We start from the raw sequence: 27,999 nt of genomic DNA, 5'->3' as shown, positions 1-27,999 counted from the left end.
GACAGCGGAGCCTGGTGGGCTGCCATCTATGGGGTCGCACAGAGTCAGACGTGACTGAAGCGACTTAGAAGCAGCAGCAGCAGACTATCCAAATTGGGGGAAATTTTCCTTAAGCATGGCTTTCACCACTTTGGAGGCTTTTTCAGTCCTGGTGCCTCCACCAGTCCTGAAAAAGACCACCAATACTAGCAGGAATCTGAAATTCCCTGCGGCTCAAGGCAATGAAGTCAAGTCTATTTGCCACTCCTCGGTGGCGCAGGTGCCTCTGTGTTGGGTCCCTGTCCAAGGAGACCTGACAGCAGTCTTTGGGTTATTTTTAGTATGAATCAAGCAGTTTTGAGAGGTCACTGGATGGTCCATTGTAGGTTGATGATGAAGTTCACTCACTCAGTTTTGTCCAATTCTTTGTGATGCTATGGACGTTAACCCACCAGGTTCCTCTGTCCATGGAATTTTTTTCTTAATATATATATTTTATTGATGTATCGTTGACTTGCAATGTTTCAGGCACATAGCAGGATGATTCAGTTACATATATACATACACAGATAGTACATATATTATTTTCAGATTATTTCCCATTATAGGTTATTACATGATATTGACTATAGTTCCCACTGCTATACAGTAAAGCTTTGCTGCTTTTTGTGTATCTATTTTTTAAATTCAGCCTCCTCCTGGAAATCTTGCAGAGATAAGTTGTGAAGGAAAAGTGCCTGAATTATCTCCCTGCCTCTTGGCCCTCTCTCCTGCTTCCCTACTGGGCCTCCCAGCCTTTCCTGCAGCCACCTCACCACTGCAAGGTCCAGAGTCCACAGAAGCTGCTCTGGTTCATAGTGTACAATCCCTTCCTCTCTTCTGCGAAGGTCACTGAGAGGTGGGGGGAGGCAGGGCTGGAGACGGTCTCAGGGGGGTGGTACCCACTCTTTCAGGGCTTCCTTCAACAGTGCATCTGGAGCCCTGACTACATGCCTGGCTCTGGTCCAAGCACAGAGGAAGAACAGTGAACACAGTGACAAGCTCCCCAAAGTGAAGTTTACAGTCCTGTGGGGAAGAGAGTCGGCAGATAACAGTCACAGCATCATGCAAGACAGCAAGATGGAGGGAGGTGGCAGGCAGGGGAGGCCTCTCTGGAGAGGGGATGTTTGAGCTGAAGTGAGGAAACAAGTCATATGGACATCTGCAGCCAGTGAACCCCAGACACAGGGACTGGCAGGTGCAATGGCCCTGTGGTGGGAACATGCTTGGTACATTCAAGGCATGGCAGGGAGATCGTGTGGGTGGAGCAGAGACTGAACAGAACAGTGGAGGACAGACGGTCAGATAGGAAGGTGGGGGCCACAGTGCATGGGGTCTTGTGGGCTCTGGTGAGCTCTGGGCTGTGGTTGAGGTAAGAAGCTAGAATAGGGTTTAAAGTGGAGGCCTGATGCGGTTGACATGCACTGTAAAAGGATCACTCTGAACAGAAAGTTGCTGGAGCCACGGATTCGGCCTTCAGTTGCAGTCTCCACATGGACAGACAGTAACGTCTGCAGCCTCATCATTAAAAAGTAACCCACTGGCGTGGTAAGCCTCATCATTAAAAAGTAACCCACTGGCGTGGTAATATCGATGTCTACAGAGGACGACCTTCCACAGTGTGGAGGAGCGCCTCCTCTACCCCAAGCCCCCACCCCTCCAGCCTGTTCCCATGCCAAAGCCATCTCTGCCCCAACAAGTGACAAGGCAGACCACATGGAGGATATTTTATTGCTTTAATATATCTGGTGTTACAAATAGAAAATACTAATTATGATTTCAAATAAAAGGATGGTTTCAGTAAACATTTTGTTTATAAAATTAAGAGACTCAAGAGTAAACACTTTCTCTTTATGAAAAAGTAAGGCACCTTCATTTTCCACCTCCTTTCCATCCCTAACTCAGTCCTTGCACCAGTAGTGTGAACTTCTTCTTTTATGTACAGAGTACTGTACACACACACACACACACACACACACACACACACAGAGACACACACACCAGCTGCCCTCAGGCAGTGGCCCAAGCACCCAGCACCACTTCCATGCAGGCAGCTCCCATATGCTGAGCCCGGGGCAGTGGCCACAACAAGCACAAAAGAGCACAGGGTTTGTGATCACGGAGCTCAAAGCACTTGAGAAACAACCAAAATGCCTTATTTTGAGGAGATTCTCCCCAAGCCCATGAGTAGAGCCAGACAGCAGGTAAGGCAGGAGGGGGCAGCTTGGGCTGGTTGAAAGGATGTGTGTGTGTGCACACTCAGTCATGTCTGACTCTCATAGCCTACAGCCTGCCAGGAGCCTCTGTCCATGGGGTTCCCCAGGCAAGAATACTGGAGTGAGGTGCCATTTCCTGCTCCAGGAGATCTTCCCGACCCAGGGATCGGACCTGTGTCTCTTGAGTCTCCTGCATTGGCAGGCAGATTCTTTACCACTGGCGATACCTGAGGGCCCCTGGTTGAAAGAGGGTCCCTTTAAATTCAGAGTATCTGAGAAAGAATTATTACTATCATAGAAGGGGGTGGCAAGAGGAGCTGGGGCTGCAAACACTGTCCCCACCAGAGGTGGATGCACTTACCTAACCCAGCAGACCCGAGTCCCATTCACGGGCCACCTCTCCTTCTGCCCCTTCCCCTCATCTCTCAGGGACCTTTGGAGCTCTCAGGGGGAAGGACACAGGTGAGTTTGCAGTGAGGGTCACAGGCAGGAGAACACGAGCCCCTGAGTGACGTCTGGAGGAAGGCACGGAGGTGGCAGTGACGCACACAAGGCCCTGGGCCAGGACGTCTTCTGCAGAAAAGAGCCTTTCTGTTCCCGAATCAAGCTACCAGACTCCCCAGATTCTTAGCACCATCACATCCCAGGGAGGTCAATTCTCTGAAACTGGCTTAGTCTTCTAGGTGACAGTAATGTTTTTATCAAGTTTATTGATGTTTGGTTTGATCAGCTCTGAGGACAGAGGGTTTGCGGACACTTGCAACATGAGCCAGAAGAACCTGGTCCTGGAGTCCTGAGGGGTTTGTCCTGAGGGTGTTTGCTCTCCCACAGAATGTCAGTGGTCAGTCTGGGGGCCCAAGAAAGACCCTCGTCCAGAGCAGCTGCTGCTCCTGAGAACTGGGCTTCTAAGGGTCTTTAGACTCTAAAAAAGTTAATCTCCTGAATAAGATTTCTTTTGGGATAATGTGCAGGCTTTATCCCGAGGGATGGGCTGGAGCAGCAAGGTGAGGCAGCAGCCAGGACTGACTCCAGGATTCTCTCTGCCCCTCCCCAGCTCCCAGAACCTGCAGGGGGAGGGCAGGGCCCCAACCTGTGTGGTGGAAAGGGCATCTCCCCCACGGCGACAGAGACAGGGCAAGCTCTGGAGTGGCTTCCAGGAGGCAGAGTGCTGTCCTACAAGACACAGATGTTCCTCCCAGTTTCCCCAGAAGCTGCTCGGGTGAAGGCCGTGGGGCTGGCAGGCAAAGCTGTGCTGGCTGGAGAGGTGGGGGCGGTCCGAGTCCCCCGACTTGCTCCTCCGCTCTCTCTCAGAAATGCTCCTCCTGGACAGTGGTGGGGTCTTTGTTGCTCTTTCTGTCCTCCTCTTCCCCCTCCTGGGGTTTCTACAAGACAGACAAGGGGACAGCCCTTGGGGTGAAGAGGCAGGGACTCCTTGCTGGAGCATCTTCCTACCCGTGCGTCTGGAATCTGGGGGGAAGACCAGAGTCCCAGGCACTCAGCATCCCCGACTGAACAAAACAAGGACAGGGGCTCCGGTCACGCACAGGGCTCCCCAGACACACACACCATCACGACAGGAGCAAAGGAGGAGCGAAAAGGTCAGCCTTCCAGGACACCACAGCCTCCAGGGACCATCTCACTGTGAGTGCCACTGAGCTCCGGTCACCCTCCTCCCCTTCTGACAACCTCGCCCCACCTGGATGGACCTCCACGTGCCTGGGCAAAGGCCCAGGTCTGCCCCCTCCTCAGGAGTGCTGACTACCCCCAGTCAGGGGCAGCCCCTAGGGGAGGAATACAGTTACCACGTGCATGGAACAGACGCACAGCGAACTGTTACAAAGACAGGAAGCGGTATGGCTCACAGTATGTATATACTAATATAGCTCCCCAGAGAAGAGGAGGCTTCGGCTCTTTGCCATCAGATTTCTTGGGGACGATGGCATGGAATTAGAAGGTATTCAGGGTCACACTTGTTAGCTGGGTGGGATTAATATGCCCTGAAGATTATGCTCTGAGGCCTCTAAGCACTAACTGCCAACTTGGGCGTTTGTCTGCTGTTTTAGGAACACTTTGCTTCTTCCCTCAGGGGCTCATCTCGCTCCCAACAAGGCCTCGAGCACGGGCCAAGCCCCGCACAGCTCTGACCATCGAGGCTGGCGGAGCACACGCAGGCCACGTCAGCTGGACAAACGGCACTTCACCCGCCACGACCCCCAGGGCAGCCCATGGCAGAGGCAAAGCGGGAGATCCAGCATCCAGTTCTCCATCTTGCTAACTGTCGGCACCAGCTCGGCCTCAGCCCTGAGAAGCCCTCACTCAGGAGCCAGCAGCCGCCTTCAACCATTCACGTCACCTCCTGTCTCTGACACACTCATGCACACACACCTGCCTCCTTCAGCACGACCACCTTGAAGTCACAACCAAACAAGGCTTATGTCTCTTATGGTGGAGAATCACCAACTGGAAGAAGATGCACACTGTCTTCCTCAAGATGACTCATGAGCCCCCAACCAGAAGTTCTGGCTCTTTCTGCCAATGACACACCTCACTGATCAGAAAACGCACCTCTGGCCCGATGCGCTCCCTGCCCTGTCGTCCCCTGGCGCTGAGGCTGAAGTCCTGGGATGGTTTGCAGGTCCCACTCACACCCGCCACCTCGGTGGGGAAATGACGGCTCCTTCACGATGCCCTCTGACAGCCCTGACTCCCCTGGGCCCAGCCCCGCGTGACTCTGACCCCCGTCCCACCAGCCCCCCAGGTGCATCCAGGACAGCACCGTGAGCCTGCACCCACTGGCCTCCTGGCCCGACTCGCGCTGCTTCCCGCAGTCCACACGCACAGGACTGAGCCCTCACCGCCTGCTGGATAACAAGCCTGGCCCACGGGGGCAAGGAAATGCCTGTGAGACAGGGAAATGTGAGACAACCTAAGTAGCAAACAGGAGGAAACGGACGTGTGTACATGGAGACGTAGGGTCGGGGGGCAGTGGTGTAGAAAGGCTGTCAGACTCTCCTGCGGAAGCAAGCAGGGTAGAAAATCCAGCATGCACAAGCACATTTCTGCATCCACAGAAAACGCTGGGAAATGACTCAAGTGTTACCAGGTTATCTCTGGGCACTAGGCCTACAGGCAACCTTTACTTTCCTCTGTTTGCTTTGCCCAGGGAAACACTGATTACAGAGTAAACACAGCAGAGTCTCATAGCGCTTGACACAATGCATCACATTTCAAATTGAAAGCTTTTCACCAGTAATCCATCCTGTTATCATAGGCACCTTTTCATAGGCTCACAATATAGTCACCAAAGTGTCCCAAATCACGCTTCCTCGTCTACGCCTCAGAGACAAGCCCATCTCTGAAGGGCTGATGCCACGCTTCTCACAGGCTCCTGAGGAGACCGCTCCTGTCTCAGGCGTTCCCTGTGTCCCCACTGAATGTCCTGTCCCAGGCATCTCCCCCTTTCCCTGCTACCTGCTGCCACCTGCCAACTCCAGAGTGTGAGATCAGAGGACAAACAAGCAAGCAGAGATGAGCAGCCATCTCTCAGCACACATCCGTAAAGCACTAAACGTATCTCTTTCAGGTACCATTTTTGCCTTCAATAACTGGCAAAGATTTTCAAAATGAGAAATTCTCAGGGTTGGCCTCATACACTGCTAGAGCAATGCACATTAGGAGTATTGATAGTGCCTTCTTTCTACACGACAGTCTGGGAACACATATCAAAGTCTTAACAACAGGCACAACCACTAATCCATTTCTCAGGACAATACAGTGCTTAAGAATATGCCCAAAGAGTCAGCTCCAGAACAGTAAACAACAATCAGAAAGACTCTTGGTGTTCCTGGACAGGAAAGTTGTCAATCAAATCATGTCTGTCCATGTGCAGTTATTAGGACACTGTGACGTCAAGTACGTTGTAACAGACTAATGACCTGACAAAGCGCTTGCAGAAAGTGCAGAAGCACACAGAACAAGAAAGCCTGCCGAACAACAAAAGTGCAAGATTCTACTTTTGTTTAAAAAATACACACATATATCTACACATATACATTATATGTGCACACAGACGTGGGAGTAAAAGCAAACATACAGAACCTCATCTCTAGGTGATGCTATTACAGGATGACTTTCAAATTTTGTACACTTTAAAACAAACAAAAAAGAAAAAAATGTGTACACTTTGCTATATTTTAAATGTTTTCTACAAAGTATGTGTATTACCTCTGTAACAGGTTTTGGGTGTTTTGTTTTTTTAAGCAATATCCCACTGACTCCTGAGAGCTGAAATTCCTTTCATCCTGATTCAGATTTGATATCTAACACATTGGTTAAAGGATTTCCTGGTAGCTCCACCTGCAATGCAGGAGACCCCAGTTTGAGGCCTGGGTTGGGAAGATCCCCTGGAGAAGGGATAGGCTACCCACTCCAGTATTCTTGGGCTTCCCTGTTGGCTCAGATAGCAAAGAATCCTCCCACAATGCAGGAGACCTGGATTCGATCCCTTCGTTGGGAAGATCCCCTGGAGGGCATGGTAACCCACTCCAGTATCCTTGCCTGGAGACTCCCAATGGACAGAGGAGCCTGGCAGGCTACAGTCCATAGGGTCGCAAAGAGTCGGACACTTTGAAGTGACTTAGTCACAAAATGCTTAGTCACAAAGTTGGACACTTTGTGACTAAGCACAGCACAGCACGATGGTTAAAAGAGTTCCCGTCTTTCCCAATTAGGAAAGAAGGGAAATGCTCTTCTGTTCTGGATCTAATTCCTGGTCCTCTCCCCTTCCACCATGATCCACTCCTGCTTTCGGACTTGTACTTTTAGAGCCCTGCTGGCAACCCATTGGCTCTGGTCCCTCCCTGGCACCTCCTGAGGGCCTGCCACATGCCAGGAGACCCACTGCCCTGGGGCCACCACCACTATGACAGGATGAAGGAGCCAGCCCCCCACGTTTCCTCTCTGTTCATGAACCCCAGGCTGAAAGGAGAGGAGCCAGGGCCTCAGGACTTGTCTCAGGACCCCGGGGTGGGTGTTGCTCCGCAGACTGTGACACAGGGCCCAGCGCTGGGGACCAGAGCAGGGAGGCCAGGAGCAGGGAAGGAAATGGCAGAAAAACCCAGAGAGGGCAGCAGAAAAGCGGGGCTAAGCCTCACGGAGGAAACCCTTTGTCCCCTCGTGTGTGATGCTAAGTGGCTCTCACAAACCCCAGTCCCCTGGGCGCTCCCCCCGCGTCCCCCCAGTGCCACAGCCTCAGCAAAGTCTGTGCCTACGTCTCGGCCCAGCAGCCCCCACATACTCACAGTCTCGGGAGTTTCTTTGTTTGCATCCTGCCTCCGGAGATCTGCCTTGATGAATGCTGAGGTTCAAGGACACAGAAGAAAGGCAACAAAAAGTTATCTAGCAGAGCAATGGTCAAGCTCATCCATGAGAGGGAGCGCTTACTCTCCTAAGGGTCATGGGAATCCCACCTCCTTCAGACCTTCCAGGGATCTGGAGGTTCCACCAGCCAGCTTGACAGAGCCTGGGAACCACTGCTGTGCCAGACAGGAAGAAGCCAGTGATGACAGTGGCCTCCATGCATAGACCCCTGATGTTTGCAGGGAGTTTGCACACAGTGCTCCAAGCCTCACAGCCATCTCCATTCTACAGATTAGGAAAGTGGGGCTCCAGAGGCTGGTCCACTTGCCCACAGTCAAAGAGCTATGGAGGTCAGTGTCACAGTGCAGGGTTCCAACAAGGGTCTTTGGGGACCAAAACTGAAGCTCATTCCAACAAAATATGCTGCTGCCTGCCAAAGATACCTCCTCATGAGCCCTGTCGTCTGCCCTGCTGCACGTGAGCCCCTTAGCTATATGATCAGTGAAGACATTGGGTGCCAAACTGCCAACAGCATAAACTCAGGCACAGTCAGAGCATCACATTGTCCTGAAGCCCTGACTCACCAGTGAGCACTGCCCCAAGGGTCAGGAAGACACACAGGAAGATGTTCCCAGGCGTGGTTCCATAGTTGTCGATAATCTGACCCTGGGAGATGGTGAAGATGATCCCGAATACCTGCAAAGACATGGGGAAGACTGGAAACAGGGGCCCAGCCAAGCAGCCCACGGGGAGCTGAGCTGCCCTAACGCAGCGCCTGCACCCGCCGAGCCCAGCAGGGAACACAGACCCACGGCTCCGGTGCCACCACCCAACGAGAGGCCTACCTGGGCAGACACATTGAGGAGGCCAGACGACATGCCTTCTGATTCCGGGTATGTCAGCTCCACGGCAAACTCAAACCCCAGTGGGAGGTAGCCAGTCATAAAGAATCTGAAGGCCAGATCACAGAAACAAGGTGATGGAGAAATTCTGGAGCAAAGAAGAAAGGGTGCCCAGCTCCTGCCCTACAACTCCTTTTTCTGTTTCTTCCCATCAAGACATGCCAGGCCCTTGAAAATCAGGCCACCCCCTAGGTGGTCATTATATACACACACGCTCACACACCCTCACGTATACCATCCATAGGAAAATAAACAAGAGGTGAAGCTGAGCAGAGATCCCTGTGGAAGGGGCACCATTTCCTATACTTTCTCATACAACAGGTCTAGAAAATTCCAGCTCTGATCTCTTACAACTGCACCACACTTCCTGGTGCTTTCACATCTGTTAATCCTCTCCTTCTTTTCAAAAACTCCACAAGGGAGGCCACTCATCTGCAATTACGGATGAAGACACTGAGCCTCAGAGTGAGTAGGCTGGTGCCTACAATCTAATAAACAGCAACAGTGAGCTCAGGACCCACCCTTTCTGATCCCCAGGCCTGTGTACTTACTGTGACCCCACGTTGTCCCAGGCAGAGCTCACAAAGATGCTAAACATTTCCTAGCCTCCCAGAGATTTATGAAGGACATAATCCATCCCAACAGCATGGATGGGCCTGGGTGCTCCAGGCAGCCTCTTGAGGTCTTATGAGTGAACATGACCTCTGGCCATTTCCATGTTTACAGAAGTCAACGAGAGGCGGCAGATCCCTATTGCATCCTAGGATGTCAGTAGGTCTTGGAAGCACGAATGGTGCTTTCCAGTTAAGTAGGTTTGAAGTACAACTTACCCCATTGCGCCAGCCGTGATGAACACTACCCACAGGTGTCCCAGGTTCAAGGTAGATGTGTAAACCACCATGCCCACCAGAGTCATGATATAGACCACCAAAGTTGTCTCCCTACAAGCAGAGGCAATGAAGTTGAGTCATAAACTGCAGACTTTAACAGGATATTTTCCTTTCCTTCCTTCCTCTTTTCCTCCATCCCACTTCCTATCTAATGGGCAACTGCTGAGTGCTGAGCAAGCCCACGTCTGTGTGCTATTTACTCTCATAGAATTTTCTGTCCATGAGGTTGATGGACACCGGACCAGTGATTACACTGTGCTCAGAGTTACAAAGGGTCAGACCAGGACAGTGTGAAGCCATCTTGTAGCACGTGTGTTCTCCTGCAGAAACGTCTCAGTGAGTAAACACTGCACCTGGACTGGCTGCATCCTACCCACAAGCAGGGACACAGCCCTTTCCTTTTCTCCTTCCACCAGAAGAAAAAAAAAGGGGGGGGGCACACATCAGCTGTGGTCAGGTGTCAGTGGTACACAGACAACCCCAGAAGCCCATTCTGCTAGTCTGCATTGCCCCCCGACCCCAGGACAGTGCCGGGCAGGGACCTGACTGTGAGAGTCTCCGTCGTCTCCAAGTTCTTCCTCTTGCCACCTGCACACGTGCAGCACAGCTTTTCCGCTGAATCTGAACTCCTCCACTCCTGACAGTGTGGCTGAGAGAACATTCCCCAGCCCTGAACGAGCCCTTGACTCCAAAGCCCAAGGGAGAAAGCTGTGCCCCCTGCCGGGTGCATGTCCCTCTGCTGGTCCCCCAGAAGGCCCATCAGTGCTGGCTTCTGCTTCGGGCTCACCCTGCTCATGCCCCTCCACGCACCTCTCCCCCAGGTTGCCCCTCAGGACTGCTGTGGCCCTGACTCCTGCACTTTGACTGGCCCCTCTCCCTGTCCTCCTGACTGAGGTCAGGGACCCACAAGGCACCTGCTTGTGCACTCTGGCCACGAGCATCAGGACTCGGACCACGAAAGCTCAGAGCGTTCCCTCATCTCTGCTGAAGCCAGAAACACGGTGGGGCCGGCTGTGTATACTGTGCTTACATCAGACTGATACTGCAGTGATTGGATGCCAGAGATTCTCTTAGGCACTTTACATATATTTAGTATTTCATTAACCCTTACAAAAGCCCTGAAGGAAAAGTATGACTGATTTAAGAAAACTGAAATCATATCAAGCATCTTTTCTAATCACAAAACTGAGGTTAGAAATTAACTATGAGAATGGCTGATTCATCTCGATGTTTGAAAGAAAACAACAAAATTCTATAAAGCAATTATCCTTCAATTAAAAAATAAGCAAATGTTTTTAATGTAAAAAGGAATTTTAAAATATTTTAAAAATCAACAATGAGGGAAAAAAAACTACAAAAAACACAAAAACATGGAGGCTAAACAATTATCTACCAAGCACCCACTAGGTCACTGAATAAATCAAAGTAGAAATTAAAAAATTAAAAAAAAAAAAACACCTGGAAACAAATTAACAAAAAACACAATACAAACTATACCAGGTACAAGAAAAGCAGTTCCAAGAGGCAAGTTTTTAGTGACACTAGCGTATCTCAGGACACAAGAAAAATCTTTAAACCGTGTAATCCAAGGCAGTTGGCATATTCAAAGCAATTCCTGTCAGAACACTAATGGCAACTTTGCAGAATTAGAACCAATAATCCTAAAATTTGTATGGAAATACAAAAGACTCCATATAGCCAAAGCAATCTTGAGAAAGTATAAAACAAGAGGCATCAGTTCTTCCAGATTTCAAAGTGTACTCCAAAGCTATTGTAATCAAACCAGTATGGTATTGGCACAAAACAGACACATAGATCAATGGATCTGAATAGTGACTCAAAAATAAACCCACATTTTTGTGAACAATTACCCTATGATGAAAGAGGCAAGAACATACAATGGGGAAAAGACAGACTCTTCAATAAGTGGTGTTGGGAAAATTGGACAGCTATATACAAAAGAATCAAACTCAGCTGCTATCTCACGCTATGCAGAAAAACAAACTCAAAATGGATTAAAGACTTAAATTTAAGATTGAAACCACAAAAATTCTAGAATAAATTTATAGGCAGTACACTGACATCAGTCCTAGTAATTTCTGGGGGGTGGGGGTGGGGGGCGGGAAACGTCTCCTCAGGCAAGGGAACCAAAAGCAAAAACAAATAGGACTACATCAAACTGGAAAGCTTTAGCACAGGAAAGGAAACTACCAACAAAATTAAAAGGCCATCTATTGCATGGGAGAAGATGTATCTATAAGGAGTTAATGTCCAAGATATACAAAGATTTAATAGAACTCAACATCAAAAGGAAAAAAAAAACCCAATTGAAAAGTGGGCATAGGATCTGTGCAGACATTCTTCCAAAGAAGACACACAGATGGCCGAGAAGCATGTGGAAAAGAGGCATGTGAACTGCTGGTGGGCACTGCAAATTGGCGCAGCCACTACAGAAAACAGTCTGCTGCTGCTGCTGCTGCTGAGTCACGTCAGTCGTGTCAGACTCTGTGGGACCTTATAGACGGCAGCCCACCAGGCTCCCCTGTCCCTGGGATTCTCCAGGCAAGAACACTGGAGTGGGTTGCCATTTCCTTCTCCAATGCATGAAAGTGAAAAGTGAAAGGAAGTCGCTCAGTCACGTCCGACTCTTCGCGACCCCAGAGACTGCAGCCCACCAGGCTCCTCCACCCATGGGATTTGCCAGGCAAGAGTACTGGAGTGGGATGCCATTGCCTTCTCTGCGATGAAAACAGTATGGAGATTTCTAAAAATAAGATTCAAAATAGAACACCCGGGGGCTTCCCTGCTGGCTCAGTGGTAAAGAATCTACGAGCGAATGCAGGAGACATGAGTTTGATCCCTGGTCTGGGAAGATCCCACGTGGGGCAGAGAAAGTAGGCCTGTGCACCACACTGATGGGGCCTGAACTCTAGAACGGAAACTACTGAAGCCCAGGCACTCTAGAGACTGTGCTCCACCACAAAAGAAACCACTGCAGTGACAAGCCAATGCACCACAACTGGAGAACAGACTGCAAAACAACAAAGATCCAGCTCAGCCAAAAGTAAATGAAATTATATGCATATATATGAAAAACCAGAACACTTGGATGACCCAGCGATTCCACTCCTGAGCATTTATCCCAAGAAAATGAAAACACTAATTCAAAACAATATATGTACCCCTATGTTCATTGTAATATTATATACAAAAGCCAAGATACAGAGGCAATCTAAGTGCCCATCAATAGATAAATGGATTAAAAAGATGTGGTATGCACACAGATGTATTTCAGCCATAAAAAGGAATGAACTCTTCCCGTTTGCAGTGACATGCATAGACACAAATGATCTTAGGCTAAGTGAAATAAGTTAGAGAAATACAAACACTATATGATTTCTTTGCTATGCAGAGTCTAAAAAACAAAACAAACGAACAGACATTAAGCCAGAAACAGACTCATAGATACAGAGAGCACACAGATGGCTGCCAGAGGGAGAGGGTGGGGAGATGAGAGAAACAGGTGAAAGAGATTAAGAGGTACAAACGTACAGTTGGAAAACAGATGAATCAAAGGGATGAAATGCACAGGGTGGGAAATACAGTCAATGAGTAATAAAATCCTGGTATGGTAACAGACCATAACCAGACTTAACTTAGGGGTCATTTTGAAATTCCTAGAAAATATTGAATCATTATGTTGTGTTAAGGAACTAACCTACTAGTGTAGTAGGTCAATAATATGTCAAAAACCAAACAAGCATGCAAACTCCTTATTTGTAAGGCCTCCCCAGACAGCCATTTTGCTTTTTTGCATTTCTTTTCCATGGGAAACTAGTCAATCTAATCACACTAGGACCACAGCCTTGTCTAACTCAATGAAACCAAGCCATGCCCGCAGGGCAACCCAAGATGGGTGGGTCATGGTGAAGAGGTCTGACAGAATGTGGTCCACTGGAGAAGGAATGGCAAACCACTTCAGTATTCTTGCCTTGAGAACCCCATGAACACTATGAAAAGGCAAAATGATAGGATACTGAAAGAGGAACTCCTCGGTCAGTAGGTGCCCAATATGCTACTGGAGATCAGTGGAGAAATAACTCCAGAAAGAATGAAGGGATGGAGCCAAAGCAAAAACAATACCCAGCTGTGGATGTGACTGGTGATAGAAGCAAGGTCCGATGCTGTAAAGAGCAATATTGCATAGGAACCTGGAATGTCAGGTCCATGAATCAAGGCAAATTGGAAGTTGTCAAACAAGAGATGGCAAGGGTGAACATCAACATTCTAGGAATCAGTGAACTAAAATGGACTGGAATGGGTGATATAACTCAGATGACCATTATATCTACTACTGCGGGCAGGAATCCCTCAGAAGAAATGGAGTAGCCATCATGGTCAACAAAAGAGTCTGAAATGCAGTACTTGGATGCAATCTCAAAAACAACAGAATGATCTCTGTTCGTCTCCAAGGCAAACCATTCAATATCAGGTTATCCAAGTCTATGCCCCAACCAGTAACGCTGAAGAAGCTGACGTTGAATGGTTTTATGAAGACCTACTAGACCCTTTAGAACTAACACCGCAAAAGATGTTCTTTTCATTATAAGGGACTGGAATGCAAAAGTAGGAAGTCAAGAAACACCTGGAGTAACAGGCAAATTTGGCCTTGGAATGTGGAATGAAGCAGGGCAAAGACTAATAGAGTTTTGCCAAGAAAATGCACTGGTCATAGCAAACACCCTCTTCCAACAACACAAGAGAAGACTCTACACATGGACATCACCAGATGGTCAACACTGAAATCAGATTGATTATATTCTTTGCAGCCAAAGATGAAGAAGCTCTACACAGTCAACAAAAACAAGACCAGGAGCTGACTGTGGCTCAGATCATGAACTCCTCATTACCAAATTCAGATTCAAATTGCAGAAAGTAGGGAAAACCGCTAGACCATTCAGGTATGACCTAAATCAAATCCCTTATGATTTGGAAGTGGAAGTGAGAAATAGATTTAAGGGACTAGATCTGATAGATACAGTGCCTGATGAACTATGGATGGAGGTTCATGACATCATATAGGAGACAGGGATCAAGACCATCCCCATGGAAAAGAAATGCAAAAAAGCAAAATGGCTGTCTAGGGAGGCCTTACAAATAGCTGTGAAAAGAAGAGAGGCGAAAAGCAAAGGAGAAAAGGAAAGATATAAGCATCTGAATGCAGAGTTCCAGAGAATAGCAAGAAGAGATAAGAAAGCCTTCTTCAGCAATCAATGCAAAGAAATAGAGGAAAACAACAGAATGGGAAAGACTAGAGATCTCTTCCAGAAAATTAGAGATACCAAGGGGACAGTTCATGCAAAGATGGGCTCGATAAAGGACAGAAATGGTATGGACCTAACAGAAGCAGAAGCTATTAAGAAGAGGTGGCAAGAATACACAGAAGAATTGTACAAAAAAAGATCTTCACGACCCAGATAATCATGATGGTATGATCACTTATCTAGAGCGAGACATTCTGGAATGTGAAGTCAAGTGGGCCTTAGAAAGCATCACTACGAACAAAGCTAGTGGAGGTGATGGAATTCCAGTTGAGCTGTTTCAAATCCTGAAAGATGATGCTGTGAAAGTGCTGCACTCAATATGCCAGCAAATTTGGAAAACTCAGTAGTGGCCACAGGACTGGAAAAGGTCAGTTTTCATTCCAATTCCAAAGAAAGGCGATGCCAAAGAATGCTCAAACTACCGCACAACTGCATTCATCTCACATGCTAGTAAAGTAATGCTCAAAATTCTCCAAGCCAGGCTTCAGCAATATGTGAACCATAAACTTCCAGATGTTCAAGCTGGTTTTAGAAAAGGCAGAGAAACAAGAGATCAAATTGCCAACATCCGCTGGATCATGGAAAAAGCAACAGAGTTCCAGAAAAACATCTATTTCTGCTTTATTGACTATGCCAAAGCCTTTGACTGTGTGGATCACAATAAACTGTGGAAAATTCTTCATGAGATGGGAATACCAGACCACCTGACCTGCCTCTTGAGAAATCTGTATGCAGGTCAGGAAGCAACAGTTAGAACTGGACATGGAACAGCAGACTGGTTCCAAATAGGAAAAGGAGTACGTCAAGGCTGTACATTGTCATCCTGCTTATTTAACTTCTATGCAGAGTACATCATGAGAAACTCTGGGCTGGAAGAAACAAGCTGGAATCAAGATTGCCGGGAGAAATATCAATAACCTCAGATATGCAGATGACACCACCCTTAAGGCAGAAAGTGAAGAGGAACTAAAAGGCCCCTTGAGGAAAGTGAAAGTGGAGAGTGAAAAAGCTGGCCTAAAGCTCAACATTCAGAAAATGAAGATCATGGCATCCGGTCCCATCACTTCATGGGAAATAGATGGGGAAACAGTTTAAATAGTGTGAGACTTTATTTTGGGGGGCTCCAAAATCACTGCAGATGGTGATTGCAGCCATGAAATTAAAAGACACTTACTCCTTGGAAGAAAAGTTATGACCAACCTAGACAGTATATTCAAAAGCAAAGACATTACTTTGCTGACTAAGGTCCGTCTAGTCAAGGCTATGGTTTTTCCTCTAGTCATGTATGGATGTGAGAGTTGGACTGTGAAGAAGGCTGAGAGCCAAAGAATTGATGCTTTTGAACCGTGGTGTTGGAGACGACTCTTGAGAGTCCCTTGGACTGCAAGGAGATCCAACCAGTCCATTCTGAAGGAGATCAACCCTGGGTGTTCTTTGGAAGGAATGATGCTAAAGCTGAAACTCCAGTACTTTGGCCACCTCATGCGAAGAGTTGACTCAATGGAAAAGACTCTGATGCTGGGAGGGATTGGGGGCAGGAGGAGAAGGGGACGACCAAGGTTGAGATGGCTGGATGGCATCACGGACTCGATGGATGTGAGTCTGAGTGAACACCGGGAGATGGTGATGGACAGGGAGGCCTGGCGTGCTGCAATTCATGGGGTCGCAAAGAGTCGGACACGACTGAGCGACTGAACCGAACTGAACTGAAAGGTCCTCATCATGAAATTTTTTCTATTTCTTTAATTTTGTATCCATACATGATGATGGATGTTCACTAAACTATTTGCGATGTCGATTTCATGATGTATGTAAATTAAACCATATGCTGTACATAGATACAGTTTAAGTCCATTATATCTCAATAAAACTGGTAGGAAAAAAGAAGCATATGAATATCTCCAATACTTCAAATGTGGAAACTGAGCTCAGACCAGTCAAGTTACTTGTCCAAAGTCACCCACTAGGTAAATGCAAGATTAGAAACCCTGCTCTCTCCGCTCCCACACACAGGAATTCTAACACACGATGTGGGCTCAGTTCAGTTCAGTCCAACTCTTTGTGACCTCATGAATTGCAGCACGCCAGGCCTCCCTGTCCATCACCATCTCCTGGAGTTCACTCAGACTCATGTCCATCGAGTCCGTGATGCCATCCAGCCATCTCATCTTCGGTCATCCCCTTCTCCTCCTGCCCCCAATCCCTCCCAGCATCAGAGTCTTTTCCAATGAGTCAACTCTTCGCATGAGGTGGCCAAACCTCTTCGGAAAAGAGCAACAGCCTCTGAAGGACACCTCTCCCTCCTGGGTCTTCAGAGCAGCTGCTGAGGTCAGAGGGCCTTCATCTCTTCTCGCCCTGCTCCCTGCATCCAGGCCCTCCTGGTGCAGAACCCAGCCCCATGGACACCCATCTCCCTTGCTGACCACACAAGCTCACCTTCTGCCATATTTCTTTACACACAGCTTCTTCTTAAACCACTGCTGCTGCTGCTGCTAAGTCGCTTCAGTCGTGTCCGACTCTGTGCGACCCCATAGATGGCAGCCTACCAGGCTCCTCAGTCCCTGGGATTCTCCAGGCAAGAACACTGGAGTGGGTTGCCATGTCCTTCTCCAATGCATGAAAGTGAAGAGTGAAAGGGAAGTCGCTCAGTCGTGTCCGACTCTTAGCGACCAGAATGGACTGCAGCCTATCAGGCTCCTCCACCCATGGGATTTTCCAGGCAAGAGTACTGGAGTGGGTCACCATTGCCTTCTCCATCTTAAACCACTAGCCTGTCTGCAAAACTATCTGTAGCCTCAGCCAGACATAAATGGACCTGACCATCCAATTTCCTGTCTCCAAACCAAAGGGGACACATCTGGGATCCTCGGGGAGAAGGAACAGGCACCAAAATGCCCAGAAGACAGAGCTCCCCCACCCTTTCTCTGCCCAAGTAGTGGAGCAGAAAGAAGAATGTCCCAGCTGATTGCAGGATGCTGATCAAATGACACTAGGAACCGTGTCAGCTAGACTCTGCAGTGTCCAGTCCTTACTACTTGAAGCAAGCAATTGGCATATGGCAGAAACGAGGCAGTAGCCCAGCTCCACCAAAGGTAATTAGATCCAGCCGGGCTCCTCCTTTTGTCCAGCCAGGCAGCCACATCCCCAGGGAGGGCCTCAATTGGCCTTTGATGAGGGCAGCCAGAGGGAGCCCTGGTCGGACCAGAGCCTCACAGAAGCGGGTTTGTGTGCAGAGAACAGGTCTGCCGCTGTCTGTCGCCTCCAGACACTGGGAACTTTGGAGGCCTTGACAAAGCAGCCCAGAATGCTGCCCTGCCCAGCGCAGGACAGCCCAGGCAGCTGCCTCACTGAGCAGCATTAACTGAGCACCCAGTGGATGTGGAGCCCGGGACAGACACAAGTTGAGCCTCTGTTTTCAGAGCACTTTCTCCAAGGTTGGCGACTGAATCAAGGCATCTGGGTTGATTTCTAAATGCAGACTCCCCTACTGAATTGACATCCATGAGGAATGGGGCCCAGGGATCTGTATTTTTAGTAAGCATCCTGGATTAGCCTGCAATCCACTAAAATCTTAGTGGCTCTTAGAAATGCACTGGGCAATCGGGACTAAACCATATCACAATATTTACCAATGACATGGAAGCAATTGCAAGCTAATACACTGAAAATTGTTGGAAGCACAGAGCACCCTGGTTAACCCCAGGGGGTCCATGAGCAAGCCATGGGAATTTGGCAATGGAACCACCTCCTCATCCCCAGAGAAGATACATCTGAACTGCCTCCTTGACCACTCAGCCCCCAGCTGCTGCAATCACATCCTTGCAGCCACGTTCCTAATGAACATGTCATTTCAAAACATGGGTCTCCAATTCAGTCCAAGCGGAAGAGTCACTTACTTGTAGGTTTTTGTCCTATCCAGCCAGATGCCTGAGATCACAGCCCCAAGCATTCCTGCAAGGACGATGGTCAGGCCGATTCTTCCAGCATTCACTTCTTCCCCCTGGGGAAACCATAGCCCCAAGGATCACTCAAGGATGGAACAAGACATCTGATGGGGCGCAGTCACCAGGAGGCAAAGGGGTAAAGGCAAATAACTGGGGTGCCACTACAGCCAATTTTCAGAAAGCAGCAGAACAAGACAAGCTGTAAAACGCTGCCAGTAATTCTAGGGGAGGAAATCCTAGAATAACTGCTCCTCCTAATATAATATAATATAACCCTGGGTGTGGGTGCATGATACTGGATGCTGGGGGAAAACAAGTTCTATCCTTAGAAACCACTTTTAGGTAGATTTTTCAAAAACATAATCCTCATAGGAACCCTTTATCGTTATTCCCACTTCACAGATGGAAAAACTGAAATATGTATTTCCAAACATTTCATACTTAAGCTTTTTTTTTTCCAGTTATCACTGTTTTAGAGGTAAGACGACATTACATATGTTTGTGTGTTTATTAAAAGCCAGACACCATGCTGAGGATTTTATATCATCATTTCATTTAATTCTTCTGATTGCCCACCAGGAGGTTAAGAATCAATACTCCCCATTTTACAGATGAAGATATCAAGGCACACTGAAATTAGCCTACCAGCTGAAGGTCATGAGGCCTTTATTAAGTGCAGAGGCAGGATTTAAACTCAGACCTGTCAACCTCCAACACTGGAACACTCACTCACCCATGGTGGCCCACCGTTCCCAAGCTGAGACCCTTGACCTTCCGAAAGAGGATTGGGCCTGACATCCCAACTCCAGGATACTCAGTGTCCAGTTCCCAGTATTTAATCCTCCCTAGTTCTGGAGACATTTGCAACCTGTTTTCCGTTGAGCAACTAAGACTTTAAAATTAAATCTTGCCCACATTTCACAACTTAATTGATTTCATAGGTGATTCTATATGTATGTACATTTACCTACTAAGTTGCCAGGCACTATGCTATTTACACATATAAATCTTATGATCTACTAATTCTAAAATCAGTCTTTTAAAAATATAAAATTAAATTAATCTTTCAATAAATAACTAGACTTCTTTTGCAGAAAAGAGAATGAGAGCTCAGCGATGCTAACCAGCTCTCACACCACTGAGAACCACCAGACCTGGGGCTAAGACCGCCTCCCTCCAAATCCTGGAGCTCACACCACACCACCTCCCCAGCGCCTGTCCAGACACTAGAAACCTCCTCCTCTCTGGGACTGGTCAGCTTAGGGAATGCCCTTACCGGGTAGTGGGAGATCACCATGCGAGTCAGCAGAGTGGACAAGGCATAAAAAGCACCAGCGTTCAGACCTGAAGGAAGCAGGGGAAACAGAGCATTAGGGTCACTGTCCTGGGGGGCCATTGCTGGCTCTCCCTCCAGTGGTGAGAGAAGAAGGACATTCTCATCCTTGTTGCCGCTGAAGGTGGTGACCTCAGAGAAGAAGAAATACTCCAGAACAACCCAAGGTAACCATTTTAACCTCTTTGTAGCCACACACCATTGCCCTCTCATCCCTTTATCCTGTCCTAAAAACACAGTCTCCAGGAAGTACACATTACTCCTAGGTCAGATCCATCTACATCCCTCTTAAGCGCCGGCCTGGCCTAAGGGCTCAGTGGAACTACGGGACACCTTCCACCTCCTCCTGATGACCTATGCCCCCTCCAGAATGCTCCAGACCTCTGACCCCTGACAACACTCCCATTCTCACCTGTTTTCACATCTCTCCAACTTCTCTTCGCAGATTCAACACCGCACAAAGTCTTATATTTGAAACCAGAAAGGACCCTAAAGAACATTTAGATGACTCTCCTAATTCATCAATTTATCCAACAAATAAATGGAATACTTAGAACATTCTGTAAGAATCAATTTCTTCAGAGGATGAAGTCATTTTGTTCAAAGCCGTACAGTGACTTCATAGCTAATATGAGACTAAAAATGAATCCAAAGGAGAAGGATCTCCTGCCCTCCTTTCATAATAACAATGACGGTGACGATGGTGGCGGCGATGGTGGTGATGTCATGATGACGACGGTGGTGATGGTGGGAGTGTGGTGATGGCGATGGGCATGGTGACGATGGTGAAATGGTGGTGATGCTGGTGAGGCTCACATGACCACCATTGGCACACCTGGCACTGGGTCCACTAAAAAGGACGGAAGACGGGACACGGTGCCCAGGCAGGGCAGCCTCAGGAATCGATGGTGATGGCTGCTGGTGATGCTGCTGGCGCTGATGGCAACAGCACACTCTTCTGTGCTAGGCACTTCTCCAAACAACTTACCGTCCTCATAACAATCCCAGAAAGTAGCTAACATATCCTCATTCCCATTTTATAGATAAGGAAAATGCACACACAATTAAAAAAGAAATACAGAGGTCATTCTGGAAGACCCACCAGGGACCTTTTTAACTTCAGCCAAGTTTGAGGCTCACATGACTGCCACTGGCACACCTGGCATTAGGTCCATTTAGAAGGACGTAAGACAGGACACGGTACCCAGGGACGGCAGCCTCGGGCGCCCCTCTTCACTGGAGCGGGTCCACAGGACCCCAGGCCACAGAGCCACTCAGAAGCCATTCTCTTTCACTCCCAAACTGATGGCTCAGTGCAGGGAAATGTGGGCACGGCCCCCACCCTGCCTCAACCCCTCCCAGGAGCCGCTATTGTTTGTAACTCATGCACAGGCATAGTTGCCAGGATCCCCATAAAGGACAGGCCAGTGGAGAGAGTCGCTGCGCTCAGAGAAGGACAACGAAGGGCCTCCCAACAAGGGGGAGTAGATCGCCCAGCCCACCTGCAGTTATTTTCATCAGAAGTAAAGCCACCTAACCGCAGTTGGCTTCCTTTCTTGATCACGTTCCCAGAGGAATGAGATACCAAGTTAAGCAAAGGTCACATTCTCCTGCAAAATGGAGGGGTTTGGTTTGCCCTCCACACCATCACATGGGTGGTAATGTTAGGGGAAGCACACTGATTGAAACCGCCCACCCTGGCCAGGCACCATAGTAACCAATTGCATGGGTTGTTTTATGACAGGAGGTCCTGGTAAGGAATACGGAACTAATAAGCCACCACCAACCGGAAGAGTTCAGGAAAGGTCGAAAGGAGACACTGCGTGTCCGTCCACTTCCCAGAATCCATCTTGGCTGAGCAATGCGTGCGCCACCAGGAAAGACTCTGAATTAGAATGACTGGCCAAAGACCACCCGGAAACTAATGCCATCACCATAAAACCCAAGACTGCGAGCCATGCGGCAGAGCGGTTCTCCTGGGTTCCCTTACCCTGCTGCTCTCCACCCGGGTGCCCTTTCCCAATAAAATCTCTTGCTTTGTCAGTACATGTGTCTCCTCAGACAATTCATTTCCGAGTGTTAGACAAGAGCCCAGTTCGGACCCTGGAAGGGGTCCCCCTTCCTGCAACAGTAAAAGGCAGGGCTGCATTCGAACCCAGACTGCAGGGTGCCAGGTCTTCTATCTTAAACACTCGATTTTATATCCTTATGGAACTGATCCTCAAGGATTCCCCAGCTCAGCTCACTGGTTGTTTCATGCCCAGACTCTCCGAGCAGGTCACATCAGGGATGCAACAAGGCTGAGCTCAGTGCCACAGTCAGCGCCCCAGACATGTCATCAAATATCAATACAGCTGCCAAACTCAGGCTCTCAGCAACTTCTTAAATAACAAGCACACCTACACCTCACCTTCTTACCACACACCCAGCCACTTGGAAATTCCATTCCCAGGTCAAGAGAACCCACAAGGAGACACATTCCTGAAATGGCGGGAGGGGGGTGGGTGGGTGGAGTGGGGTTGTGCAAGGAGGATGAAACCAGCCCCCTTCCTGCCCCTCAGTTTAACAAGGCCAGGGGGCAGGGCACACGCCAGGTCAAGTTCAGCTTGGGCCCACCTGGGCTGAACAAGGAGGGCAGAATCCCCAGGCAACTGAGAAGTTATCCAAGAGGACTGGGAGCAAAAAACCCTAAACACCAGCACTTTTGTGACCCAAACACAGATACAGACACAGTGCAGAGGGGCTGATCCAGGAGGGCAAGCAGCTTTGTGAGGCTCAAAGGTTTAGGAAAATCTCTTCCAGATCAACAACCCCCAGAGCTTGTTAGAGATGCAAATCTTGACCCCACCCAGACCTCCTGCTGTAGAAACTGGGAGTGGGGCTTGGGGCGGTCTGTGTGAACAAGTCCTCCAGGTAATCCCAATAAAGCTCCAGTATAAGACCCACTGGCTTGGCTAGACTAGTGTGATCTACCAATAACTATCCCCAGCTCCCAGCCAGACAGGAGAAGGGGTCAGGGCTAAGGCAGGGAGGGTGTGGAGGGGAGCAGGGGTTCCCCCTGGAAGGCTGCCATTATTTCCAATTCTTTCTACACTCCATTTGGACCTCCCTGGTGGCTCAGATGGTAAGGCGTCTGCCTACAATGCGGGAGACCTGGGTTCTATCCCTGGGTTGGGAAGATCTCCTGGAGAAGGAAACGGCAACCCACTCACTCTAGTATTCTTGCTTGGAAAATCCCATGGAAGGAGGAGCCTGGTAGGCTGCAATCCATGGGGTCGCAAAGAGTCAGACACGACTGAGCAACTTCACTTTCTACACTCCAACCTTAAAGCCATTAGAAATTTCGAGTCCCTTTTGAATCTCGATGGCCCTCCCCATATTGCCAAAGGTTGCCAGATACAGTTAAATGGCACGAGTCTACTCCACTGACGTCCCTGCTGGCTCAAACGGTAAAAGCTTCTGCCTGCAATCCCTGGGAGGGGAAGATCCCCTGGAGAAGGAAATGGCAACCCGCTCCAGTACTCTTGCCTGGAAAATCCCATGGGTGGAGAAGCCTGGTAGGCTACAATTCACGGGGTCACAAAGGGTCGGACACGACTGAGTGACTTCACTTTCTTTCCATTCCACTGACCGAACCAAGGCGTCCAGCATCCACACTGAAGGGCGAGAATGAAATTCATGCTGTCCTGTGCATGACTACCTCTCACAGGAATGCGGGTGACTGTGTTATATTTGGGTGTGATTGTCCCTTAACAATGTAAACCTGCCAGGTCAGTGAAATGTGATCGCCCCTGAAAGGCCAGGTCATGCCTGTATCAGCCACCTGGGAGAAGTACGGGTCCCTGAGGGGCTGGGCTGTAGGAAAGCAGAAGGGACTCTGAGTTTCTGTCTTGTGTCAGGACTAAATTATTCAAATGGCAGTCTAGAGATCACTGGCATTAGAAGGCCTCAGATTTTTAAAATGCAGATTTCTGAGCTCTACCCAGGACCTACTTAATCTGATTCTCCTGGATTGAAGCTAGGAATCTGCATTTTAACAACAACAAAACCCCCCAGGCATCTCTTAAACTCCCTGAAAAGGTGACTAAATGGCCTTGGGCACAAGAAGATCACAGAGCAGGCCCATGCTCTGAGAGGCTGGAGTTCACATGGAGGCAGCTGGGAGGGGAAGGGGCTTTAAGACCCCAAGAATCACCACTTACACACCCACATTAGAGGTTCTCAACTCTGCTGCATGCTAGAATCTCCTGGAATGCTTGCAAAGGCAGATTCCCAGGCCCTCGCAGACTCTCTGAATCTGACTTTCCAGAAGAGAGGCAGGGAATCCAGGCACACACCACCCACAACCCAGGGGACTCTACCATGAGGCCAGAGTGGGAAACTCTGATCCCAGATCTCATCTCTGGGTTCTGGGAACTCTGTGCTCATTTCCCTTTTGTCCTCCTGAACCTGGAGTAAACTGTTAGTTTAAAGGGCCAGCCTGACCTTAGCAAAGCTCCAGGGACTCCCAGAAGGATTTGCTACCACCCAGCATCTTGCCAGCATCTTGAGGGGACACAGCTCCTCCGAGGCCCATGTAGGGTGATGTAAAGGCCTTGAGAGCCTCAAGGACAGGTGTCCTCAGACACAGGTAGAGGCTGTGAGTTCAGATGCCCAACCCTGCAGATTCTTCACAAGCATAGCTTGAGTTTCAGGGAGCTCAAATGGGAAGCAAAGGTTATTCTTTTCTGAGGGGCGGTTCTTAGAGAGACAAAGGAGGAGCCCAGGATGGGTGAAGGTGGTACACTCAGTCATTAGCAGAGCTGACACCAAAAACTCAGACCTTATATCCCTTACGTACCAGCTCTGAATTCACTGGCCCATCACTCAAGGCTATTACTCCAAGACACGTGCACCCAGATCCAGCACATTTGTCCATGAAACTCTTATCAACTGCTTGATTCCCAGCGACACAGTCCTAAGAGTTCATAATTCAGAGGAAAATATAAACATTGTGTATCATACAGTGACGTGTGTCCTCAGTCGCTCAGTTGTGTCCGACTCTTTATGACCCCGTGGACTGTAGCCCACCAGGCTCCTCTGTCCATGGAATTTTCTGGACAAAAATACTGGAGTACATTGCCATTTCTTACCCCAGGGTACTCCAGGAGATCCTCCCAACACCGGGATCAAATCCGAGTTTCCTGCATCTCCTGTATTGGCAGGCAGATTCTTCTACCACTGAGCCACCTGGGAAGCCCTACACTAAACGGTTATACATGCATATAATTGAAGTATGAACCATGTCCCTTTTCAAAGCTTAACCTGCGGGATTCTGGGCGGTCTCACAATATTTATCAAATGTGTAGAGGGTCTTTTTGGTTTTTGGTTGTGTGTGCCTTTACAATTTGGAGCAAAGATTGTAGGAGAAGAAAGCAGGGATTCTCAGGCAGACTGAGTGTCAAACACTGCCTTTACATGACCTGTAACTCTCAGAAAGACACATTAAGATTGAAACCTCATCATCCCCATGTCCCAAAGATGGCTGGTCAGTGAAGGCAGGTCCTGCTTCTAACCCCCAGAACTCCAGATCCTCATCTTCAAGGAAAGCAAGCCCCAGGGAAAGGGTCTGAGGACTGAATCTGAGGAAGGACAATCCATCACCACCACCCCTCTCAGACAGATCCAGAGGCCACTCAGGGAACTGAGGTTGAAAACAGACCCCCAGTTCTGTCTCCAAGATGCTCCCTTCTGCATGGGGAGACAAAGTGGTGTGGTTAGGAAGACAGGCTTTGGTCTCAGACAGACAGTTTATACTAAGCTCTCTTGCTTACTACTGTTTAATCACAGGCAAGGAATTAAATCAGAGCCTCCGTTTCCTTAGGTATAAAATGGAGCAGTAAAACACCTAAGTCATGGATCTCTTTTGAAGATTAAATGAGATAATGCATATAAAGCACTTTACACGGTGCCTGACATACAGTAACGGCTCAATAACATTTTTTCCCAAGTCTGTGATCAAGCCTAAGGATCATTTCCTAGTTAGCAGAGAGCCCTGTCACCAAGTCCAACTCTCTATCAAGAAAATAAGGCTTGTGTTTTTCTGCAATGTGGGAGAACCTGGGTTCGATCCCTGGGTCGGGAAGATCCCCTGGAGAAGGAAATGGCAACCCACCCCAGTACTCTTGCCTGGAAAATTCCATGGACGGAGGAGCCTGGTAGGATACAGTCCATGAGATCGCAAAGAGTCGGACACGACTGAATGACTTCACCCACTTTTCTGACTATTACGAAATGTGTGCAAACCACCAGATTAGTTCAACTCCTTCTCACTGGGATTGCCCCAGGCTTTCGAGAAAAATGTTAAGAAATTCTATTTTTTTTAAACTGGACATTTTTAATATACTGTCGTCCCTACAAATGAGATTCTTCTCCTTCCCCCAAATATGTTGCCGTTGCTGTTTGGACTCATTTTGTAACATCTGTGTCCTTTGTCATGTGCAACCACTGGTTTCTGCTCTACTAACTTAGCTTAGGGCTAATGATTAGACAGAGCTTTACCGTAAGCCCATAAGTCTCCCCACTTTGCTGAGGACCTCTTTGTATTCATTGGGATTCGCCTGTGATGCTTCAGCAAGGTGGTACCAACTCTGCCCTAGCCTTCACTTTCCTCTTACACAGAGCTTCACGTGCAGCCAGAGGCGAGACTTTAGCACTTCCCTGGGTCTTTCTGGGCATGTGCACAACTCTGGGCATGCAGATTTCTAGACTGCTAAGAATATGTCAGAGGTTTCCAAAGCCCCCTGGTTATCTCATTCTCCAGATTTTCCTTTCAAGATCTTTGGCCAGCCTCTTGATGACCCCAACTGGTATTGTAACCTCAGACAGATGTGATGTTAAATAGTGACTGCTTTTAATAAATACCCTGGACATAGTGCTTTCCCACTGAGAAAACTCAGAGTCAAGTCAAATATAGGCAAATCCTCCGAATGGAGCCTTTCCAGTGAAACGGAAGTCAAATAAACAGTGAGCTAGGGATGGGACTTTGTTGGGGAGGGGGGACCTCCAAAATTGTTTGGCTCCCTCCAGCGGCTGTGAGGTTGCGAGTTTTCACAGCTATCATGTCTGGGAAGCTGGTTTTCAAGGCTACCACAGAGCCTGGAGGGGAGGATTGGAATAGGACAAGTTAAAACACAAAGCTTGCTACTTTACCATTATTTAGCCATTTGCCTTGAACAGCTGCTCATTGGGTTAAGCCTTTAGTCAAGAACCCTGAAATAAGCGATGCTGATAATCTCTGCCAGTGTTTTTGTTTTCATGGAGGATCAGAAGATCTACAGTCCTCACTCCACCATCCCAGAAGTGTTAACCCATTTTTTTCTGTGTTATCATTTAACCAGATAGATAAGGAAGAGTATCCAGAACCACAGAATTAACACCATTCTGCCAGACTGAAGACCATAGATGCAACCAGCTGTGCAAGATGGAAGGAAAAGAAGTCGCTTTGCCCCGCAGCATGGCCCAGAGCCAAGCCCATATCAAACAGCGCTGCTCCTCGTACATTTTGTTATTTCTTATTTTCACGGGTCAGTGACCTGGCCCTGCCAACAGCCTCTAGCGCTGAAGACTGAAACCTCTGGAATGAGGCCACTGCCTGGTTAATACCACCATCACCATCCTCACTCACAGAAGATACTTATTAAGTGGTTATCTGCCCTAGAATTCCACGGTAGGTCTCAAATGCCCTGTTGTCAGACACAGTAAGGTTTATAGTGGTCAAGGGCTGATGCACTCAAGATGTTTAATTCTAGGGAAAAGGGAAAACATCTTAAAAGCATGGAATCCTGAGTCTGGAAGGGAACCAAAAGATCATCACATTTCAGTTCAGTTCACTTCAATTGCTCAGTCGTGTCCGACTCTTTGCGACCCCATGGCCTAGAGCACGCCAGGCCTCCCTGTCCATCACCAACTCCCAGAGTTCACCCAAACCCATGTCCATTGAATTAGTGATGCCATGCAACCATCTCATCCTCTA

General features: G+C 48.4%; 1 protein-coding gene across 4 annotated transcripts in view; it reads right to left on the bottom strand.

Annotated features, from left to right (window-relative positions):
• Window positions 1-27,999, bottom strand: part of LOC101108756 (heme transporter FLVCR2) — a 116,236-nt gene that overhangs the window by 52,182 nt on the left and 36,055 nt on the right. For 2 of the 4 annotated variants that reach the window (XM_060418678.1, XM_012182071.5), the window contains exons 4-10: window positions 19,929-19,996; window positions 18,605-18,708; window positions 9,325-9,435; window positions 8,438-8,543; window positions 8,177-8,288; window positions 7,535-7,590; window positions 1,736-3,616 (exon numbers count right to left, since the gene is read on the bottom strand). In XM_060418678.1, the coding sequence (XP_060274661.1) occupies window positions 3,542-3,616; window positions 7,535-7,590; window positions 8,177-8,288; window positions 8,438-8,543; window positions 9,325-9,435; window positions 18,605-18,708; window positions 19,929-19,996 (632 nt within the window). In that variant the 3' untranslated portion in view covers window positions 1,736-3,541. Of the gene's footprint in view, window positions 1-1,735; window positions 7,591-8,176; window positions 8,289-8,437; window positions 8,544-9,324; window positions 9,436-18,604; window positions 18,709-19,928; window positions 19,997-27,999 lie in introns of those variants that run through there. The other 2 variants (XM_042253084.2, XM_060418676.1) reach the window with 2 other exon arrangements.

This window comes from Ovis aries, chromosome 7, assembly GCF_016772045.2.
Source record: "Ovis aries strain OAR_USU_Benz2616 breed Rambouillet chromosome 7, ARS-UI_Ramb_v3.0, whole genome shotgun sequence".
Taxonomy (NCBI): Eukaryota; Metazoa; Chordata; class Mammalia; order Artiodactyla; family Bovidae; genus Ovis; species Ovis aries.
This window is presented reverse-complemented; position numbering and strand designations above follow the sequence as displayed.